Source organism: Colius striatus, chromosome 2, assembly GCF_028858725.1.
Source record: "Colius striatus isolate bColStr4 chromosome 2, bColStr4.1.hap1, whole genome shotgun sequence".
Classification (NCBI taxonomy): Eukaryota; Metazoa; Chordata; class Aves; order Coliiformes; family Coliidae; genus Colius; species Colius striatus.
The window spans coordinates 37,303,254-37,322,450 of record NC_084760.1 but is presented as its reverse complement, the minus strand read 5'-3'; the positions used below and the strand labels follow the sequence as shown (position 1 = coordinate 37,322,450).

The window sequence follows — 19,197 nt, the reverse complement described above, 5'->3', positions numbered from 1 at the left end:
CTGGCTGTGTTAATGAAGCTGTGCACTGTAAAGTCTCACACACAAATTACTGGCAGCGATTTGCTGTGTCCCTGTTGCAGCTATCACTGTTTAACTCGGTGTTTTCTCAAGCTTTCTCCCTGCAAGCATTTTTACCTGAACGAGTCCTGTGGCTGCAGCTTCCCAGGGTTGGATCCCAAGGGTCCTGTTCTGCTAGCTGGCCCTAGCATTAGCGACCAGAACAAAAATGAGTGATTTGGACAGTATGGTTGTTATTAAAAACTATATTTAAAAATATCCCCCTTGAAGACTGAATGCATCACTGAGTGTATCAAGTTGCTTGATTAGTTACTTGCAGCAGACCCTTGGACACGTATCTGTCAATAGGGCAAGTGATTCACTTACGGTTCACTGAATCCCAGACACTGAGATATAATTCATTTTCTGTGGGATTTTTGTAATTCCCATTTCTCCCTGTCAAAAGAGCATGTCCCTGAAAGGCAATGGATGGATTTACACCTTGGTCTTAGAGTTTGGACAGTGTGTATTATGTGAAGCAAACATAAATTCAAACCAATGTTTGAAAAAAACCACCCACAAATAAAGTGTATTCATAGGCATCGGCATTCTGCAGTACCTGCGGCCCTTTAGTGGGCTACATTTCCGAGTTGCATTTGTCCCTTCAAACTTATTGTCCCTGCTCCTGGATTTAAATCCTTCATGAAACGTAAAGGAGTTGCCGATGTGGAAGTCTTCCCCGTGCTGGTGTGTCTTTCTGGCCATGGGTCGGTGGCGGCTTGTAGCTCTTTTCTCCATAAATGCAATCACAAACTCGCAGAGCCATTCTGAGAGGCAGAGAGAGAGTTACTTTACTGTATAATGTAAATCTTCGTAATGAATGTGCTGCTCTCCGTGTCTCGAGGCGCTCCGGCGGTGCGGAGCTGCCGGTGGGTTTTCCTCTGGAGTTTAGTGCCACCGTGCGGGAAAAGCTGCAAGTGCTTCGGTGATGAGAGCTGCTGCTTCAAACAGGCTTCTGAATGAGTTTTTACTTTGCTTTTGGGTGGCACGAAGAGTCACGCCTGGATATTTGAGCTTGCCTTTTCATAAGCAAAACTCTTCATTAAATAGAAAAATTAATGGCTCATCCCAAGGAGCAAAGATGGTGATCATCTCACCTGTGCTGTACCATGAAAGGTAGGGAAATGTGCTGCTTATTCATTTTGAAGCGAGTAGCTCTGTGGTTCACCCAGAATGCTGCTGGCAATTACCCATGTGCCTCTGTGCAGAGAAAGCAAACCCACCTGCTTTCATGCTCTCTGACTCCTAGACTTCAAAGCAGGGTGGCCTCATCCAAGCTATGTACTGGTCCCAACATCCAAACCATGGTAAGGAAACAGTCTACCAAGGTCCAACTAGCCCAAATCACACCTCTGTCAGGGACTCTTCTTGTAGCTGAACAGTATGGACACAGTTCTAGTACCCAGCTATGGTCTGAGCCAGAACTGCTTAGTTTTCTAGCACAGTCTTGCATCTCTAGTCTCTCACGTAGCTATGCTGAAGGCAAAGGGCCTGATGTTTCACCTTCTGCTTTGCAAGAAAGGCTGCAGCGAGGTTTGTGAAGTGATTCCTTGACCTAGGGTTTCAAGAGTTTTGTATTCTTTTTCAGAGGGTTTATATCAGGAGACCCTGCCTTGTGAGTCACTGAAATCACCCATATCACTGTCCTCCAGCAATGGACCCTACAGGGAACATCTAAGTTATCACACATTTATACTTCAAGGTATAACACCTGGGTCTTGATCGTGGTCTGGGTTTCATGCTTAAGGTAAATTTGCTGGGTACCACTTTTCTCCTGCAATAAAATTAGCCCACAAGTATCAGTGCACTCTGTGGCACCTGCCTGGAGTTGGAAGTGAAGAGGTCCTTAATTTAGATTATCTTTTCATTCAGCTATATTTAATTCTCTCCTCTGGAATACTCTTTCTTCAGCCCGTACATGAAAGCATAGGGTGAGACAATTTCAGGAAGAGTGGAAATCAGGAGTTGAGTTGTTAATAGGAATCCTTCTCTCTTCCTGCTTGGATCAATGCATGAGTGAACATGAGGAAGTGGGGATCTGAGCAGCATGGCAGTGCTGTGAATGCAGCAGAGAGAGGCATAGCGGTGGTACTGCAAATGAGCACGGTAGGTAATAATCTGTAGAAGTGCTTAGGCTTCCTTCTTGGGTGCTGCCTGAGAGCAGAGGTGAAAAACCTGGAAAGAAAATTATGAGAGGCTCTGGGATGAGGTGGCTTTTTTGCCTCCTTAGGGAATTTTGTAAAGGACAGATTCTGTGTTCAAGCATGGTCGTGGTCTGGAAGGCACCAGCGGGTGTAGCCAGTAGCCAGCTGACATATTTTAGGGCTGAATTTGAACTTTGTATTTGCTGATCAAATTTGCATGATATGCTAAACCATACTTTAAGCAAGCTGAAACTTCACTTGCGGTAACCCTGAATGTGCACTCTCTAAGCAGAGCATTAGTTTTACTGCACCACATACACCTGTATGATTGATGAAGAAAGTATGAAGTAGGAGAAAGAAGACACTACTTCTTTCATTGCTTTTGCTGGTGGTTTTGAGATTAAAATGGAGCCTTTTGATTTTTACTTGATTTAATTCAATTGTCATTTTTTATTTCTGAGAAGATTATTCCAGTCAATTACTGGAGATTGTTTCCAGATTATATTCCCCCCCTGCTCTTTTTACAAAACAGATTTGCTAAAGGGAATATCTGTAACTCAGATAATTTGTGTTCAAGCATAAATCTGTACCAAAAGTGTGAAAGCTCAGCAGGGAAGGTAATCTTTCTACTTTTTGTCAATAAGTAGGCAAGTAAGTACACTGCCTGCTGTGGAATAATGTGCTGCGGGAGCCATATGTGCTGGTAATGGCATACTGAGTCCCGCACGCTGCCTTGTACTGTAACACTGGCAACAAGCATCCTGCAGTCCTCATGCAGGCAAAGCTTCTCAGTGAAGTAGGGGAAGCAAGAGCTAGCTAAATATGAACAGTTTACAGGCGAGTGCAAAAAAGCACAGAGTAAATGTGGGAGGACAGGCAGAAATGATAAGTATCTGTCTTTCAAAGCTGGTAAGAGTTTCTGGCATACATAAGAACCAGACTACTTGTTGCTTATTACAGCAGGTCCATCAGTCCCCAGTGTCCCCAAAGTAAAACAGAATTTAACTCTCAGGTGTCCAGTTCTGGTTTCCCCAGCTCAAGATGGATAGAGGACTTCTGGAGAGAGTCCAGTGCAGGGTCACCAAGATGATCAGGGGACTGGAGTATCTTCCTTATGAGAAAAGGCTACCGGAACTGGACTTAGTCTAGAAGAGACTGAAGGGGGATCTCATTTATAAGTATATAAATAGTGGATATCAGGAGGTTGGGACATCCCTTTTTTCTATTGTATTGTAGCATCAGGACAAAGGGTAATGGGATGAAGCTGGAACACAAAAAGTTCCATTTAAACATAAGAAGAAACTATTTTACTGTTCAGGTGACAGAGCAGTGGCACAGGCTGCCATGGGAGGGTGTGGAGTCTCCTTCCTTGGAGGTCTTCAAGACTCGACTGGACATGTTCCTATGCGACCTGATCTAGATGAACCTGCTTCTGCAGGGGGGTTGGACTAGATGATCTCTAAAGATCCCTTCCAACCCCTAACATTCTATGATTCTATGATCCCCTTGTGATCAGTGTTCTCAGCAGAGAAGCCAGGTTGATCTCCCTAGAAACCGAAATGTCAAGGCACAAAAAGAAAAGGTGAAAAAGAGCTGTGTATTTTCATGCAGAGGTTTAGGCTAAGAACAGTGCATATGGAAGCACATCAACCCAAACAAGAAATGCCTTCGTGATCCTAAAGAGCTGTATGTGGCCCAGTGGCATTACTCTTCCTGGGAATAAGCAGGGCAAGTCATAAGCTGGTGATTTTATTTTTGTCAATGGTAGGGCTACCAAATTCATTCTTGATTAGGACCCAGGAAATACGATCTGAGTCAAGTTAGAACACCACCGAAAAACTGAAGGGATCTCAGGTCTTCACACTGACTTCAAATTAAACAAAAGCAAATTCCTCATCCTTAGGCTAAAATTTTTAGACTTAAAATGCCTCATCTTAGTTGAAGAACTCCTCTGTAGCTGTATGAATTAAATATTCTGACCACATACCTGTATTAATCAGCAGTTATGTATCTGCATAACCAATGATGTTTTTGGAAACAGTTCTCACTGCAGAGAGACCAAATTAATCTACCTCCAGTTCTCTTTGTTCACAGTTTTTAGTGGTTGCAGACATCTTGCAGTCTTTGTCTACCAGGAAAACTGAGACAGTAGAATTGACTTGTTCAGTGCCAACAAGACAGAAAGAAATTCAGTCTTCACCTCTGGAGTTCAAGATAGTATCCTTAACGCTGGACATTTCTTTCTCTTTAGACTCCCCAGTTGACAGTCTTCATTTCACTATTTTGAGGATGATCAAACACTTAAAAAGGCTGCCCAGAGAGGCTGTTGAAGTTTCTATCTGTGGAGATAGTCAAAACCCAACTGGACACAGTTCTGAGCAGTATGCTGTAGTTGATCCTTCTCTGAGCAGGGCAGAGTGGACTAGATGATGCATTCCCTTGTCATCCTTTCTTTGATTCCACAGTCTATTTCTCTATGATGCCTCAGGAGATCTGGAAAGAGGTGTCTTGAGGGTCTGTCTGGCAGATCTGCTGCTCTTTTACACTCCAGTTTTGTCAGCTCCATGCAAACAAGTAGTTTGTCACGCTCAATACTGAAATGCTCACTCAGGATGAGTCTTTTGTAATGGGAATGAGGAAATTTCTGAAGTAAACATGCTGTGATTTGTTAATGAGTTGTGTAACTTACACTTCATTGCCAGTAAAGTAGGTTTCTTTAAAAAACAATTATGTCATCAGGTTCTCTTTGCAGATTGGTTGGCTATATTAAGAAACATCTACCTATTCCTTTAAATACTGTGGTCATCATGATAATCTTTGAAAAGTAGTGTTAAGTTCTCTCTGCAGGGGAATCCATACCCTAATGAAGCTGAGACAGCAACGATATTAGAAGAAAACAATCTAATACTGAACATCAAAAAAGAGAAGACTGATGCTGGAAATTACTATCCTGTAAGTCTAACAAACTTCTATCTCATTTAAATTACCTGTGAATATATGAACACTGATAGCATTTTGACTCCCACGTGACAACAGATCTATGAGCAAAAGCAGCATGAATCTACACAGGATAGCTATCACTACTGGTAGAATTCCACTAGGCAACCATGGCAGGTAAAACACAGTCAGTGTTGTTCAGTACAGTGTTTTATACTCCATCTCACTCACAAAATTAAGTCATTCAATCTAGAAGATGTTATGCACTGAACACTGACTATAAACGATACCCAAGACGGTAAAGTGGATATCTAGGGCACTGCAGGAGTCTTGGTTACATCCAGACTTGGTTTATACTTTCATTTTTTGATCTATAAAAGTAGTCAAGGGCAAGAAGATTCTGACACCAGAGAAATTAAAAGGGGGAAAAATTAGGAACTATGGTAAGACAGGACTATGGAGAGAAAAAAAGAAATAAGAGTGAAAATTCCAAGCTAACAGGATTTTTCTCTTCTGATCCTTCTACCTTCCACAAAAGTTAAAAACCAACCAAACAAAACAAAAACAAACAACGTAAAAGCCCAGCATGGGAATGGGAATAATCCATTTTGTGCTTTATCTTGGTTTTCAAGGAATGGCTGCCCTTAGGAGAAAGCTAACCGTAGTTGGAGATGACCGCTGTGGGAAGACATGCTTCATCTCTGCTCTGTGTCACAAACAGCTTCCCAAGTACTACGAACCAACTCTGTTTGACAGTTACACCACTGACATGGAGGCAGATGGAAAAGAGATGAAACTGTTTCTCCTCGATGTGACAGGGAAAAATGAAGTCAGCTACCGAAATCTCCGCTCAGTGTTCTATGAGGACACCGATGTTATTCTAATGTGTTTTGCCGTGGACAGACCTGACTTGCTGCGAAACATCCTTGCTTTTTGGGTTCCAGAAATCAAAGCATTCTGCCCCACAGTACCTATTATTCTGGTGGCTACCAAGATAGAACTAAGGGGTAATGCAAGTATTAGGAAGAAACTAAATGCTCCAGGCAAGGAGCCAATTAACACTACAGAAGGAAAAGCTTTAGCTGCCAGCTTTGGGGCATATGCTTACCTGGAGTGTTCTGCCAAGACAAAAGAGGGTGTTGATGCAGCCCTGGAGATTATTAGCCAATGTGCATTAAATGAGAAAAGGAGGAGAAAGAGGCACTACAGACATTGCCAAATTTTGTAATAGTAACATTATTTTATTGCTGGCTTTTATCATGTGGAAGGTAAGTAGATGTCTTTGTTGCCATTGTGTGGGTTCTATAAAGGCTGCTTTTATGTTATAGGTGGAAAAAATCCCTTATATCTGTGAAGCATCACACTTGAAAAGTTGGATTTGTTTCCTTCTCCACCCCCAAACAGGCTGAAGAGCACAATTCCAGATTTGAGCTGAGTAGTTCCTGAGGAAGGGAAACAGCCAAGCTGAAGTTCTCCACAATGTTTTTTAGTCAATGGAAATGCACACAGATCAGGACAGGAAACTAAACCAACACTACTGGGACAAGCACAAGGCCAATGGCATCCTGGCTTATATCAGAAATAGTGTGGGCAGCAGCATCAGGGAAGTGATTATCCCCCTGTACTTGGCACTGATGAGGCCACACCTCAAGTACTGTGTTCACTGCAAGACAGACCAGAGGACAAGAGGAAATGGGCTCAAGTTGCACCAGGGGAGGTTTAGATTGGAGATGAGAAAGAACTTTTCACCAAGAGAGTTGTCAGACACTGGCACAAGCTGCCCAGGGAGGTGGTACAGTCCCCATCCCTGGAGATACTGTAAAGCCTTGTAGATGAGGTTCTGAGGAACATAGTTCAGTGGTGGGCTTGGCAATGTGAGATGAGTGGTTGGACTCGATGATCCCCAAGGTCTTTTCCAACCAAAACAAGGCCTAGTGCCAAGCAGCTGTGCTAACAAGGTTTCCTAGTATGTGCTCCCTTCCATACACTTCCATGAAGGATATTCTTAGGAAAGGTGTCACGCCACATACACACACACACACCCCCCTCACACCCCTCCCTGTCATGTATCCAAGAGTCTGTTGTGCTAATAGCAGTGGGTTTCTGACAAGTGGAACAAGTCTGACATTCCCTAAAATTCATTTTTAAACGTGGCCCAGGCTTGATTCCATAAATGCGTGAGGAATGCAATGTATAGTATGTGGTACAATTAAGGTACTACTATCTCCACCTCTTCTTCAGGCACAACTAAATAAACTGGGTTAAAACAGCTTGGCTCTGGGGTAGGATAATCCAGTTCTTGATAGAATTCCTACCTTCAAAGTGGAGAAGTAGAAAGACCAGACTTCAGTTTCTAAACCTCTTTGTCCTTATGGTCTGGATGTATTTTAAATCTTTCTGTCTTTCCAGAGCGCTTGCAAGCAGAAGACATGAAGTAAAGGGAATACCAACAACCACGCTCTCAGCTGTGCAAGTCATTAACAATCTGGAAAGAGACTGAGACATGCTGTCAACCTAAGCAGAAAACCTCAAAGAGGCACAGAGATGGACCAAAATGGAAATACTTTGGGTGCATCCCCCTTCTGTGAAGCATCGATGGCTGGCAGCCCAAGGAACTGAGTTATGGGCTGACATTAAAGGCAGAAGTCTGGAAGTGGGCAAATAATGTGACTGCAGGATTTGAAAGCAATATGCTGCAATATGGAAAGCAGACAGAGAAATGTGTTAAAGTTCTGATCCTGAAGCAAAGGTACAGGGCTAATTAAGCATAGTTGTCAAGAACTAGGAGAACATGGAACTCTATCACTTTCTTGAGAGCAGCCCTCAGGAGAAGGACTTTGGGGTACTGGTTGACAAGAAGCTCAACATGACCTGGTCATGTGCACTCACAGCCCAGGAAGGAAACTGTATCCTGGGCCGCATCCAAATATGCCTCTACTCCACTCTTGTGAGACCCCACTTGCAGTGTTGCGTTCTTTTCTGGAGCCTCCAACACAAGAAGGCCATGGAGCTGTTAGAGTGAGTCCAGAGGAGGCCACAAAGATGCTCAGAGGACTGGAGCAGCTTTCCTATGAAGACAGGCTGAGAGAGTTGGGGTTGTTCAGCCTGGAGTGGAAAAGGCTCTGGAGAGAATGTCTGGCAGCCTTCCGGTACTTAAAGTGGCCTACAGAAAGCTGGAAAGGGACTTTTTACAAGGGCATGTAGTGACAGGACAAATGGAAATGGCTTCAAACTGAAAGAGGGGAGATTTATGTTAGTTATTAGGAAGTTCTTCACTGTGCGATTGGTGAGGCACTGGAACAAGTTGCCCAGAAAGGTCGTGGCTGCCTTATCACTGGAAGTGTTCAGGGCCAGTTTGGATGGGGCTTGAAGCAACCTGGTTTAGTAGAAGGTGGAAGGAGGTTGGAACTAGATAATCTTTAAAGTTCTTTCCAACCCAAACCATTCTGTGATTCTTTTTCTGACTTCCTTGGTGCTGGTTTCACCACTGTGGCAGTTTGGTTACAGTTTCCCAGCGGAAAACAAAATGAGAATAAACACAAATTTCTAAACAGATTATGCCACCTGGAGCTATATACTTTTCAAACAAGCTTTCCAGGTAAGAGACTTCAGTAAAATACACACTTTTTTTTTTTTTCGTGCCTATTCTTCCCACCAGTATTTGTCTATTGATGGTATAATGGGTAGGAAATCTGGGGCTGGCCAAGTACTCATTACTTGGTTGCTACTTTCCTTCTACATCACTTTTTAGTACCACTTTCAATGTCCATAATGTGGCATAACAAATACTTCAAGGATGACACTTTACATTTCCAAAAGTACCTTTCTTCTACGAATCTCTGAGCACTTTTCAACGTGAACTGCCAACCCACCTCTTGGTGATAAGTAGATATTATATTCATTTTCAAAACTGAGGAACTTAAAACTGCTGCCTGAAGTAGCTGTGAGACATTTACTTCTTGAAGCTTTCTTTTTCTTGTGTTATTTTCCCTTTCTGTTTTGCCTCCTGGACCATTCTTAATCTCAATTTCCTCTCTTCTATCTCTATAATAATTCCCTCGATGCAACCTGATATTGTATCCAAACTTTAAAACTTTTCTCCCCATGCAACTTAGATGTGAGTGTGTGCTGTGAGTGCTCTCCTGATTCAGCTAGTAACATACATTAGTGCATTTCAAAGAGCTGCATTTATGTAGATAGGTTTAAATTGTTATTTCCATTTTATATGTGTATGTGTAGGTGGGGAGGATTAGACTGCAAGTAAGTTAAAGAACACAGGTGTCTCAGGTGTCTTCCTCTGATGTGGGGTATTGGAGACAGGCAGTTTTGCAAAGATGCTGAGCACCTACTGCTCCCACTGCTTGGAAGGTTCAGACCACTGTGACAAATCTGAGCTTACACTGCCTGTTGGTTAGGATGACATTGGTCAGCATGTTGGCTGGTGACTGTTTTCAATCTAAATAAATATCTTCCTCTAGAAGGGTGCTTTGCTCAAGATAAAGGTAACTGATTTAATTTCCATTATTCACTGTACATATCTCTGAATTACACTGTTGTTACACCAATCTTCATTTCTGATTCTTAACGTTAACCTTTTAAGAGCTTTTGCATGAAATAAAAAGTTGGCAGTCTGTTCCACTGTGTGCTCCTCTGCAACTAGAAAAGAGAAATCTGTGGGAGATTTTTCAGCATACTTTTGCTAAAGCTGTATAAATTATCTTTTTGCCACTTTTGTTAAAAAATCCAAATACTCTTCCCCTTTATCTGCCTCAGAGCACTCTCACAAGAGCAGGGTACAATGTGGCCATTCAAGAGATCTGAAGGACAACTGTCCACACTTTAGGGCATCTGACTCCCATGAGAAACACAGACTGGATGGCTTCCCTTTTTTGTATTTCAGCACTGACCTGTGATTCAAAAATAAAGAAATGTAGCCCAGCAGTCAGGATATTAGCCTAAGACATATGTATCTGGGAGTGCTTCTCTGTTCCACCACAGGCTTGGTCAGTGTTGCAAAGTGGCTGGAAGGAAGCAGTCCCCCCGTAGCAGCACGGAACTCGTCTGCCACTCTCTGCAGCACACATGCACTCTGGCTGAAGTCAAGCTTCCTACCTCCAGGCCTGCTGCACCAGTAGTTATGGTCATGGATGTGAAGAGCTCAGATATTACCCGTTGGAGACCTGAAAAGCTGTATGAGACAGATACTGGAAAAGTGATACATGCCAGTATATTCAATCTGGAACAAAAGTCAGTAGGGATGAATCCATATCCAAGCACATCTAGGCTTGAGCTATCCTCTTTCCTCCAGTGCTGGAGCGGAGGGGAAAGAAGGAGAAGGAAGGAAATCACAAACTGTTTTATTAAACGTTACTGTTTGGAATTTAATTATTGAATCTGACTTTTTCTTAATGAAAATAAAAAGCAAAGAAGTTGTGGAAGGTGATAAAAGGAGATTAACTGAAGATTCACGTACCATTCAATAAGGCTGTTTCTAAGATTGAAATACACTGTTTACTCCCCACCACAACAGTTTAAGACAGATGTCCAATTGAAAGGGGGGAAATTTATGCTGTGTTAGGCAAATATGACTAAATGCATTGCAATTAAATAAGAACTTGCTTGCGATTTCAGTGAAACAAATACGCAAATAAATTATATTGGTGTCTTTCAGTAGAGATAAGGAAAGAAAACCAGCACATAACAATAATAAGGCAATATGTGAAAGCCACTTTCCATTTTCCATTGAAAGATTGTTTACTTATTTCATGCAATAGTGCTGTAGAAGCCTGCATGCCTAAGAACATCATCAAGGCTGGTCAATGCTGAAATACAAAAAAGGAAACCAAAGCTGACTTTGCTGGGGAAAAAAAAAAAGCAGACAAGTTCCTGGACACTCATGTCTCCAAACACCTCTCCAGATCCCATCTGATAAACTTCTCCCTGTAAAGCTCTACATATTGTCATAAGTCACAAAAGCCATGGTAATCTAGAACGTATTTTATGTGGAGATTTAGGCAGAATCTGTAAGCTTCAGTCACCTCTACAAAGTGATGTATCAGTAGTGCCTCAGCAGAACCAAACCCACACAGCACACAGCACAGCACTTTGGAAAGAAGAGAAGAAATTGAAAAAAGTCCCACATGTTATTTCTTTTTCATTATTAGTTTTGCAGATGGAGTGGAGAGAGGGTAATATGTCTTGCTTAGCAAGACCATTCTCCATTTTTTATTAGTTTCCTGGGTAAATATATCTTTCTAGTGAAAAATCTATCAGTCTGCCACTAATTTGTCTGTTTACTCAAAATTATCATCAGACAGGAAGCATGCCATAGTGTATGAAAATAGAATCTCTTAGGCTTTTGTCTCAGTTTTCTTCATAATATCATGCCACTTAAACCCATTTTCTGAAATGTACTGCATCTGTTTTAAATAATTCATCAGCTGAGAGTTTATCTCCATAATCACTGGGAGAATGACAAACTGATACAAGAGCCTCTAATTTGTTACTATGCTTCGATGGAAATACGGGTCTGGATCGTGGTATTTCTCCAGAGCAGCTCAGAGTGGTGTATGAAAAAGCAAAATGACTGCAACTGTAGTTGCCGAAACTAAATTTTAGGTGTCTCTAAAGCCTTGAAAACCTCTTTTTCTCGGCTAATGGACTTGTTCATCACGGAAAGTAGCTCCACACTGTTGAAGTGTTCATATTCCAATCTGCTCAGTTCCTGAACATGTGCTTTATGCCAGCTACCTACTGTGTCAGGATGAGACAGTCTGGGGGGGAACTTGTCTTAGCACATCCCAACAGGCTGTGCCTGTTGAGGAGACAGACCAGTAGCGGAATATCCAATTCATTAATCACTTCAATGACTGGTTTCTGAACAGTCAGGTGCCATTGGGAAGAACTCTGTCAACTCAGGTATAGCTGAACCAAGCAGTGTCACAAGGTGGATGTGCCTAGGTTCTAGGAGGAGGGGAGTTAGCTGCCTGTCATCATCCAGCAGAGATAAAGCTGTTGCAGGTCTCCTCCCCCAGGGCCAGCTGGCACTGGGACTGAGCATGTATGCTCAGTAGGCACATGAGCACAAACACACATATTCAATGCATATCTACATATATACATGTCCAGCAACACAGAAGTGCTCAACACATAGAAGCACTCTGACTTATCAGGGTGGAAAGCCCATTAGTCCTTATACAGACATATATACAATGTGGATCCCTCACGTCACTAGCCTGAGACACTTTGTCTATGCGGTAGATGGCTCCTGAATCATTTCCTCTCCAGTTGACTCTTGCACAAACTTGCACAAATAGGTGTCTCACTGGACTTCCAGATCCCACAATCTCCTCAGTAGCTTGCCAGGACCTCCTGGTCCTTCCAGTAGCCAATGCATAGATCTCTGGTGCCTCCAACACCCAGCCCAGGCTTCTGTTTGCTTTGATACCTGGCACCCAAAGGCTTTTATCCTGCTCACCACCAAGTCCAGCTTGACATTCATCAGTGACTCACCTGAAATGAACCTCAATGAGAAGACAGGCCTTGTTGATCAGGTACAGGGCATGGCCAGGCAGACATATCAACCAGTCAACTCTTTACATGCCACTGGCCCCTTTTATCCCTTTATCAATCTGTTTTCCCACCCTTGTTCCTTCCCAAACCACCCACATTGCTCCCTTCCCTTGCCCTTGCTTCCTCCCCTAAACATCCCATAGTAAGTCCTGAACAACACCGAGATGCAAGATGCTCCTCCTCTGCATCCCACAGCATGTCTTGTACCCCTAGGGCAGTAGCTTACCCCATTCAGTCTGTAAAAGCCTTTCCTTTCAGCTCAGGGTACTGGTAGTCCTCCTGCACCCTGGACTGAGGCTGACCTGGCAGGGGCTGCTTTCGGGACTCATGTTCCCCACCGGGTTTTTGGGGTTCTTTCCCTCACTCTGCCTCTGAGGAGCTTTGTGTTTGTGGAGTAAGGCTTTAGCCACAGTCCTCAGACACCACGGGCAGGGACCCTGCAGGCTCTGCCCATCATTGATCACTCTTTGACACCACTTGCCCCTGGAAGGAAGTGATAAAGTAGCTGCCTTTAAAGCCTTTGGCAGGGTAAATCTAAATCAATCTTTATGAGCCACCAAACATACAAGAGAGAGATAATAAAAATGTATCTTTTGGAAAGCTCCCTGTCCACCAGTTTTCTGCAGGAAGGCAAATTTAAATTAATGTTGCACTAAAACGGGGCTTTGCTATTAAAAAGGATTAATGTGTCCATGTACATTTCCAGTGACCTGCTCTAAACTTGTTGTAGGCTGCAATAGTAGCAAATTGCCAACAGATGATGGTGAGTAGAAATACAGTGAGGGAAGCTCAGACATTTTTTCCTCTTCATCCCAGTCTCGTTGGAAAGGGCACACTGGCTTCTTCCCCAACAACTGGAGCTGAAGGCCCAGAAGACAGTCAGCCCCTGACGCAGGCATCAGAGCTTCACCATGTTTCCCTTTGCTAAACTAAGGTGTGTATGAACACACGGAGAAGCAACTGTGATGCTGGCACTGTATTAAACTCTTTCCTTCATAGATTGAGAATCTGTGAAGATCCCTGGTTAGCAGAGTTTACCAGACATGATGGTTTGATCTTGTCTTAAAATCAGTTGGCTTGTGGCCAGACAGCAGCAAGGGACCTCACAAGACCCTGCCACTGCTGGGAGCTCCTCCCTCTCCTCTGGGATGCTTCAACCTTATGCCTTAGGCACTGTAGAAAAACATAACTAAAAGATGGAGCTGAGTTTGCAATCTCCTCTCTTGATCCGTATGGTTGTCGTCACAGAAACATGTCAAAAAAGCCTGATAGGTGTTACTAAAAGACTTTTCCATATCCCTCTAGTTATAAAGCTGAGTCTGTCTTGTAATGGGAATCCAGCTGTCTGGGTAATAGCAGAGGAAAATAGCAACTTTTGTTTCAAGATGCTGGATGCCACTCATTCCCAAGCCCTCAGCAAGAGACCTGGAGCTGTGTCGTGGTTTGACATGTGTCATGGTTTGACATGACAGCCGTTTCCGGTAAGGGGGAAGGGGCTGTAAAGATGGTTCTTGTAAGAAGTTACTTGAAACTCTCCCCAGATCTGAGCCAGACCCTCTTCTGAGCCAATTAGATGCCTCCATAATCAGTTTTTAAGAAGAAGCTGGTAGGAGAGACTTCTTCCTGATTTTTCTCCTTCTGTCCCTTCTTCTCTGGCTGGTGGTGGTGCAAGGAGTAGAAAGAGTGAGAGACAACCATGTGGACTCCAGGGTCAGTGAGGGAAGAGAGGAGGATGTGTGCTGGAGCAAACTCCCCTGCATCCTGTGGAGAGCGCTGGCAAAGCTGAAATTTGTTTGCATTTTGCTAAAGACCCCACATCAGGGGCAGTAACTATGGCTGGAGCAGGCCGTGTCCCGTGTGAGGGATCCCATATTCACAGAAGCTGTAACTGAACCCACATCAAGGAAGCTCATTAAAATTATGCCCAGAAGAGGCCACATCCAATTTGAGGGACCCTGTAACTGCAGAAACTGCAACCATGGTGAAGAATCCACACCAGAGATATTCACCAAGGACTGCGTCCCGTGTGAGGGACCCTGTATCGGCAGAAGCCGCAGCTGCTGGGAACAACCCACACCAGAGAAGTTTGTTAAGGACTGTGTTCCAGGGGAGGAACCCCGTTTTGGAGCAGGGGAAGAATGCCAGGAGTCATCCTCATCTGAGAAGACAGAAGCGGCAGAGCCCATCTGTGAGAGGCTGACCACATCCCCCACTCCCTGCCCCCCTGAGCCGTTGGGGGGGGGAGGAGGTAGAGATATCGGGAGCAGTGAGCTGGGCCCGGGAAGAAAGGAGGGATGGGGGAGGGAGATCTTAAAGTGCTGGTTGTAATTTTATCATCATCCTACTCCCTTTTGCTTTTTGTTCTGTTTCCTGTAGGTAGTAGAATAAACTTTCCTACTTTCCTCTCTAAGTCGAGTACTGGAGTCTGTTTTGTCCAGAACCATAATTGGCAGCGAGCCCTCCCTGCCCTTGTCTCAATCCACAACAACCTTGCTTATCTTTTTATTCTCATTTCACTGGGGCCTCTGCCATCCTAATGAAGGTGGGGGTGAATGGGGGCACCAAGTGAGAGGCTGTCATGGTGCTTCATTGCTGGCTGGAGAAGAGACCAATAGGGGAACCTTATCAATGCTGATAAATACCTAAAGGGCAGGTGTTGAGAGGATGGGGACTGTTTTCTGTGGTGCCCAGTGACAGGACAAGGGGTAACGGACACAAGTTGAAACACAGAAAGTTCCCCTTAAACACAAGGAGAAATTTCTTTCCTGGGAGGTTGAGACCCCTGGCACAGGTTGCCCAGGGAGAGCGTAGAGTCTTCTCCTCTGCAGGTTTTCAAACCCGCCTGGACATCTTCCTGTGTGATCTGATCAAAGTGAATCTGAAACTAGCAGGCAGTTGGACTGAAGACCCCTGGGGAGACAAAAAGCCCAAGGTAAGTCCTTACTCACTGGGACTGATTGAGAAGCCACTCACTCAGGCAGGACATGATCTTGGCACTCAGTCTGCTGCCCTAACTCAGCCACAAATTAGTCTTAAACATAAATGTTTTTTATCTCTATTTAATTATTAAGGCAATGTGTAACAGCACTCAAGAATGATCATATTGGTCTGGATGCAACACAGCCCTCCTTAAATCACACTGAAAGCTTCTATCTGGCAGATTACTTCAGGCTCAGTGTTGGTACATAAGCAGAAAACTTATTACCCTTCAGGAAAATCAATAGGCTCTTGGCAAACCGGGTTTGGTGCTGTTAACCATCTTGAATCTGCCGATGTACCAACATACAACAGGAGAACTACCACACCTCCCATCCAGAAGGCACAGGGACCTGCTCGTGGGCTGCAAAGCCCCAGCCCAGCCAGGCTTGCACCCCTCACTACAGCTGGGATGCTTCCAAGCCCAGCCAAGGTGTCAGGAGGGTCAGGACACTGTGAGTTCAGAGCCCACTGGGGACTCTGCCATGTCCCACCAGGACTCCTGCTCCATGGAGAGAGGCAGTGCCAAAAAGCGGCCAAACACTCAGAGGAAAGGCAGAGGAGTCAAAAATTGTGAAAAATACCCATCTCCCCATCTGCTGGTGCGTGCTGCCCCTCAAGGCCTCACCAGCATGTGGAGGTGAGGAATCCTGCAGCAGAGCTTTAGGGCTATGGCCCTTTGCTGGATGCCATCTGAGGCTCTGGCACAGTGTCCCCAGCAAGTCTCCTCCCTCCCAAAGGAGCCCCATGTTTCTCCAGCAGGCAAAGTAGACAAAGCTACAGAAGGACCTTTTACGAAGTCCCAGTAAGGTCTGGAGCCGACTGGTAAGGAGGGATGAAGCTGGTGCCATGTTGCACTGTGAGCAAAGGAGTGCAGGCCAAGCTTACAGGGCCACACCTGCTGCAGAAGCCCTGGCTGCTGCCTCTGCAGATAAGTCCCAGAGCAGCCGATTCTGGCTTCTGGGATAGGGCCCTCATGCCAACACACATCCCCACGTGCTCCATCAGGTCTCTGCCAGCCCCCTAGAGCTGGGCAGGCTACAGCAAGTCGGGGGCAAGCAGGAGAGAGCAAGCAGCTGTGCCGGGCTCCGTCCTGCTCCCTCTTAGTCACTGCTTTCCTGAATCACAGACGGGGCTTTGTCTGTGGGATATCAGCTATGAGACACAGCAATTAATTCAGCTTGGGAGCTTTGTGTGACTCAGACTGCTGTGTAAACATCCCAGGGCAGAAGTGGGATGTAGGGCAAACTCACCCTAGGGGTATCTCTCAATGGACTTTAACTGAGGGTAAATTTAATTTACAGAACTGAAGCATATTCTATTTACTCTTTCTACATAGCATTTTAAATTTAAATATTCAAGCAGACAACCAAGAGCCTCTTAATGACTTGCATTTATTAGGAAAGAATTTGATTTAAATTCCTTAGCGTTGGAATCTCAGGTATACCTTTTTCCCCCCAAGTGAATTCTCTGCTGAAATTCTCTATTGCAGTAATATGCACAAATCTAAATTCACTAAACAGACAAGATGACACAACCCTGATATTATGTTCCCACAACCCACCCAGTGATCCTGCTGGAAGATGTCTGGAAGTCTCAATGGAAAAGCAAGATGCAATAGTCATGTATGCTTTTAGGCGTTAGTAAAGACAGAGCTCTTCCTTGTGAATCACTGAGCTCCCAAAGATGGGTCTAAGTTATAACATCCCTTAGAGCTCATTTAACTCTGCTGCCAAATATCTGCCTGGGAGAAAAAAAAAAAACAAAAAAAAACCTGCATTTTGGTACTCAGAAAAATACTGAGGCAAAGGATTTGAAATTCTGATCCACGTGGGCTCCTGCCTTAGCTCTCTCAGTGCAGCAACACATCATTGCAAATCAATACACATTTCACGATCATTTCTAGCGCAGGTCAGGGAGGCTGTAAGGAGCCCAGGCTCCACTCTGCGCTCTCTGTGTGCTTTGAAGCATCATTTAAGGTCAACACAGCAGGACTTCAGTACCGTGTTGTCTTCACAAGCTGTGTGCTGAGCACTCAGAAGGAAAAATCATAGAATCATAGATTAGTTTGAGTTGGAAGAGACCTTAAAGCTCATCTAGTCTAACCCCCCCTGCAGTGATCAGGGACATCTTCAACTAGATCAGACTTCTCAGAGCCCCATCCAATCTGACCTTGAATGTTTCCAGGGGTGGAACATCTACTACCTCTCTGTGCCAGTGTTTCACCACCCTCATCATAAGTAATTTCTTCTTTACATCTAGTCTGAATCTGCTCTTTTTTAGCTTAAAACCATTATCCATTGTCCTGTTGCTACTGGCCCTACTAAAAAGTTTCTCCCCATCTTTCTTATGAGCTTCTTTAGGTACTAGAAGGCTTCTGTAAGGTGTTCCCAGAGCCTTCTCTCCCCCAGGCTGAACAACCTAACTCTCTCAGCCTGTTTTCATAGGAGAGGTGTTCCAGGCCTCAGATCACTTTTCTGGCATCCTCTGAACCCGCTCCAACAAGTTCATGTCTTTCCTGTGCTGAAGGCCCCAGAGCTGGATGCAGTACTCAGATGGGGTCTCACCAGAGCAGAGTAGAGGGGTAGAATCCCCTCCTTTGACCATGCTGTTTTGGATGCAGCCCAGGATACAGTTGTCTTTCTGAGTGGGGTGAGGGGCTGGCAGCTGGTCCGAGACAGATCAGGGTGCCTGAGAGGATCATCCCTCTGCTCCTTGGGCATAATGGAGATATAGTCAGTGGGCTGTGGCAATGGAGGGGAGCAAGCAGGATTGTAATTGTGTCTTCTCCCCTGGGAAGCCAGTGTTATGGCCAGGAGCTGGAGGGAAGCCAAGTGGCCATATGTCATGAAAGAATCCCTGACAGCAAAACTGGGGAAAAGACCTGGGAAAATTCCTTCAAAAAGAAAAGCCTTGTTCTGGAGGATACATCTGGATCCCATTTGATCTCCGCTGTCTCTGGTAATGCATCAGTCTGTTTGAAATCTCCCCCAGCCCATCCAGCCCATGAGACAGAGGGCTGGATCTGACTGTATTTTCACAGTGTGGGAAACCACAAAGGGCTGAAACTCAATTGGAGGATGAAGTTCAGAGAGACTTATATGTCCCTCATTGGAGCTGCATGGGCCTTTGGGAGAAGCTCTGCCGTAAATGAGGGGCAGTTTGGCCACATTTGCCCTCAAAATGGCACCACGGCAACAGAGGAGTGGGGTTAAGTCTTTGTGATGAAAATTATGCAGGTTTTATATTGGGCTTGTTTTTCTTCCATTATTGATGATTGTGCCTGTTCCTTCCCTACACCCCTGGCCAGGCCAAACACAGCACGTGGCAACACTAGGCCAACCAGAGCGGGCTGAGAAGTCACAGAGCAGCTCAGGTCACCTGAGCACATTCCCACTCTCAGCACCCATCCCTGGCAGCCCCCATCATCTACCTGGGGAAGATCAGTAGCAAAAAACAGGGCTGTAGGGTTGGAGGGAGAGAAGAGGCCCAGAGGCCCACCTGAACCTTC

General features: G+C 44.7%; 1 protein-coding gene across 1 annotated transcript; it reads left to right on the top strand.

Annotated features, from left to right (window-relative positions):
• Nucleotides 1–5,138: 5,138 nt before the first annotated feature.
• LOC104550713 (ras-like GTP-binding protein RHO) lies at nt 5,139–6,366 on the top strand. The gene is made up of 2 exons (XM_010203173.2): nt 5,139–5,153; nt 5,771–6,366. Exon 2 carries the CDS (start codon nt 5,773–5,775, stop codon nt 6,364–6,366), a length of 594 nt encoding a protein of 197 aa, XP_010201475.1. The 5' UTR covers nt 5,139–5,153; nt 5,771–5,772.
• Nucleotides 6,367–19,197: the final 12,831 nt, after the last annotated feature.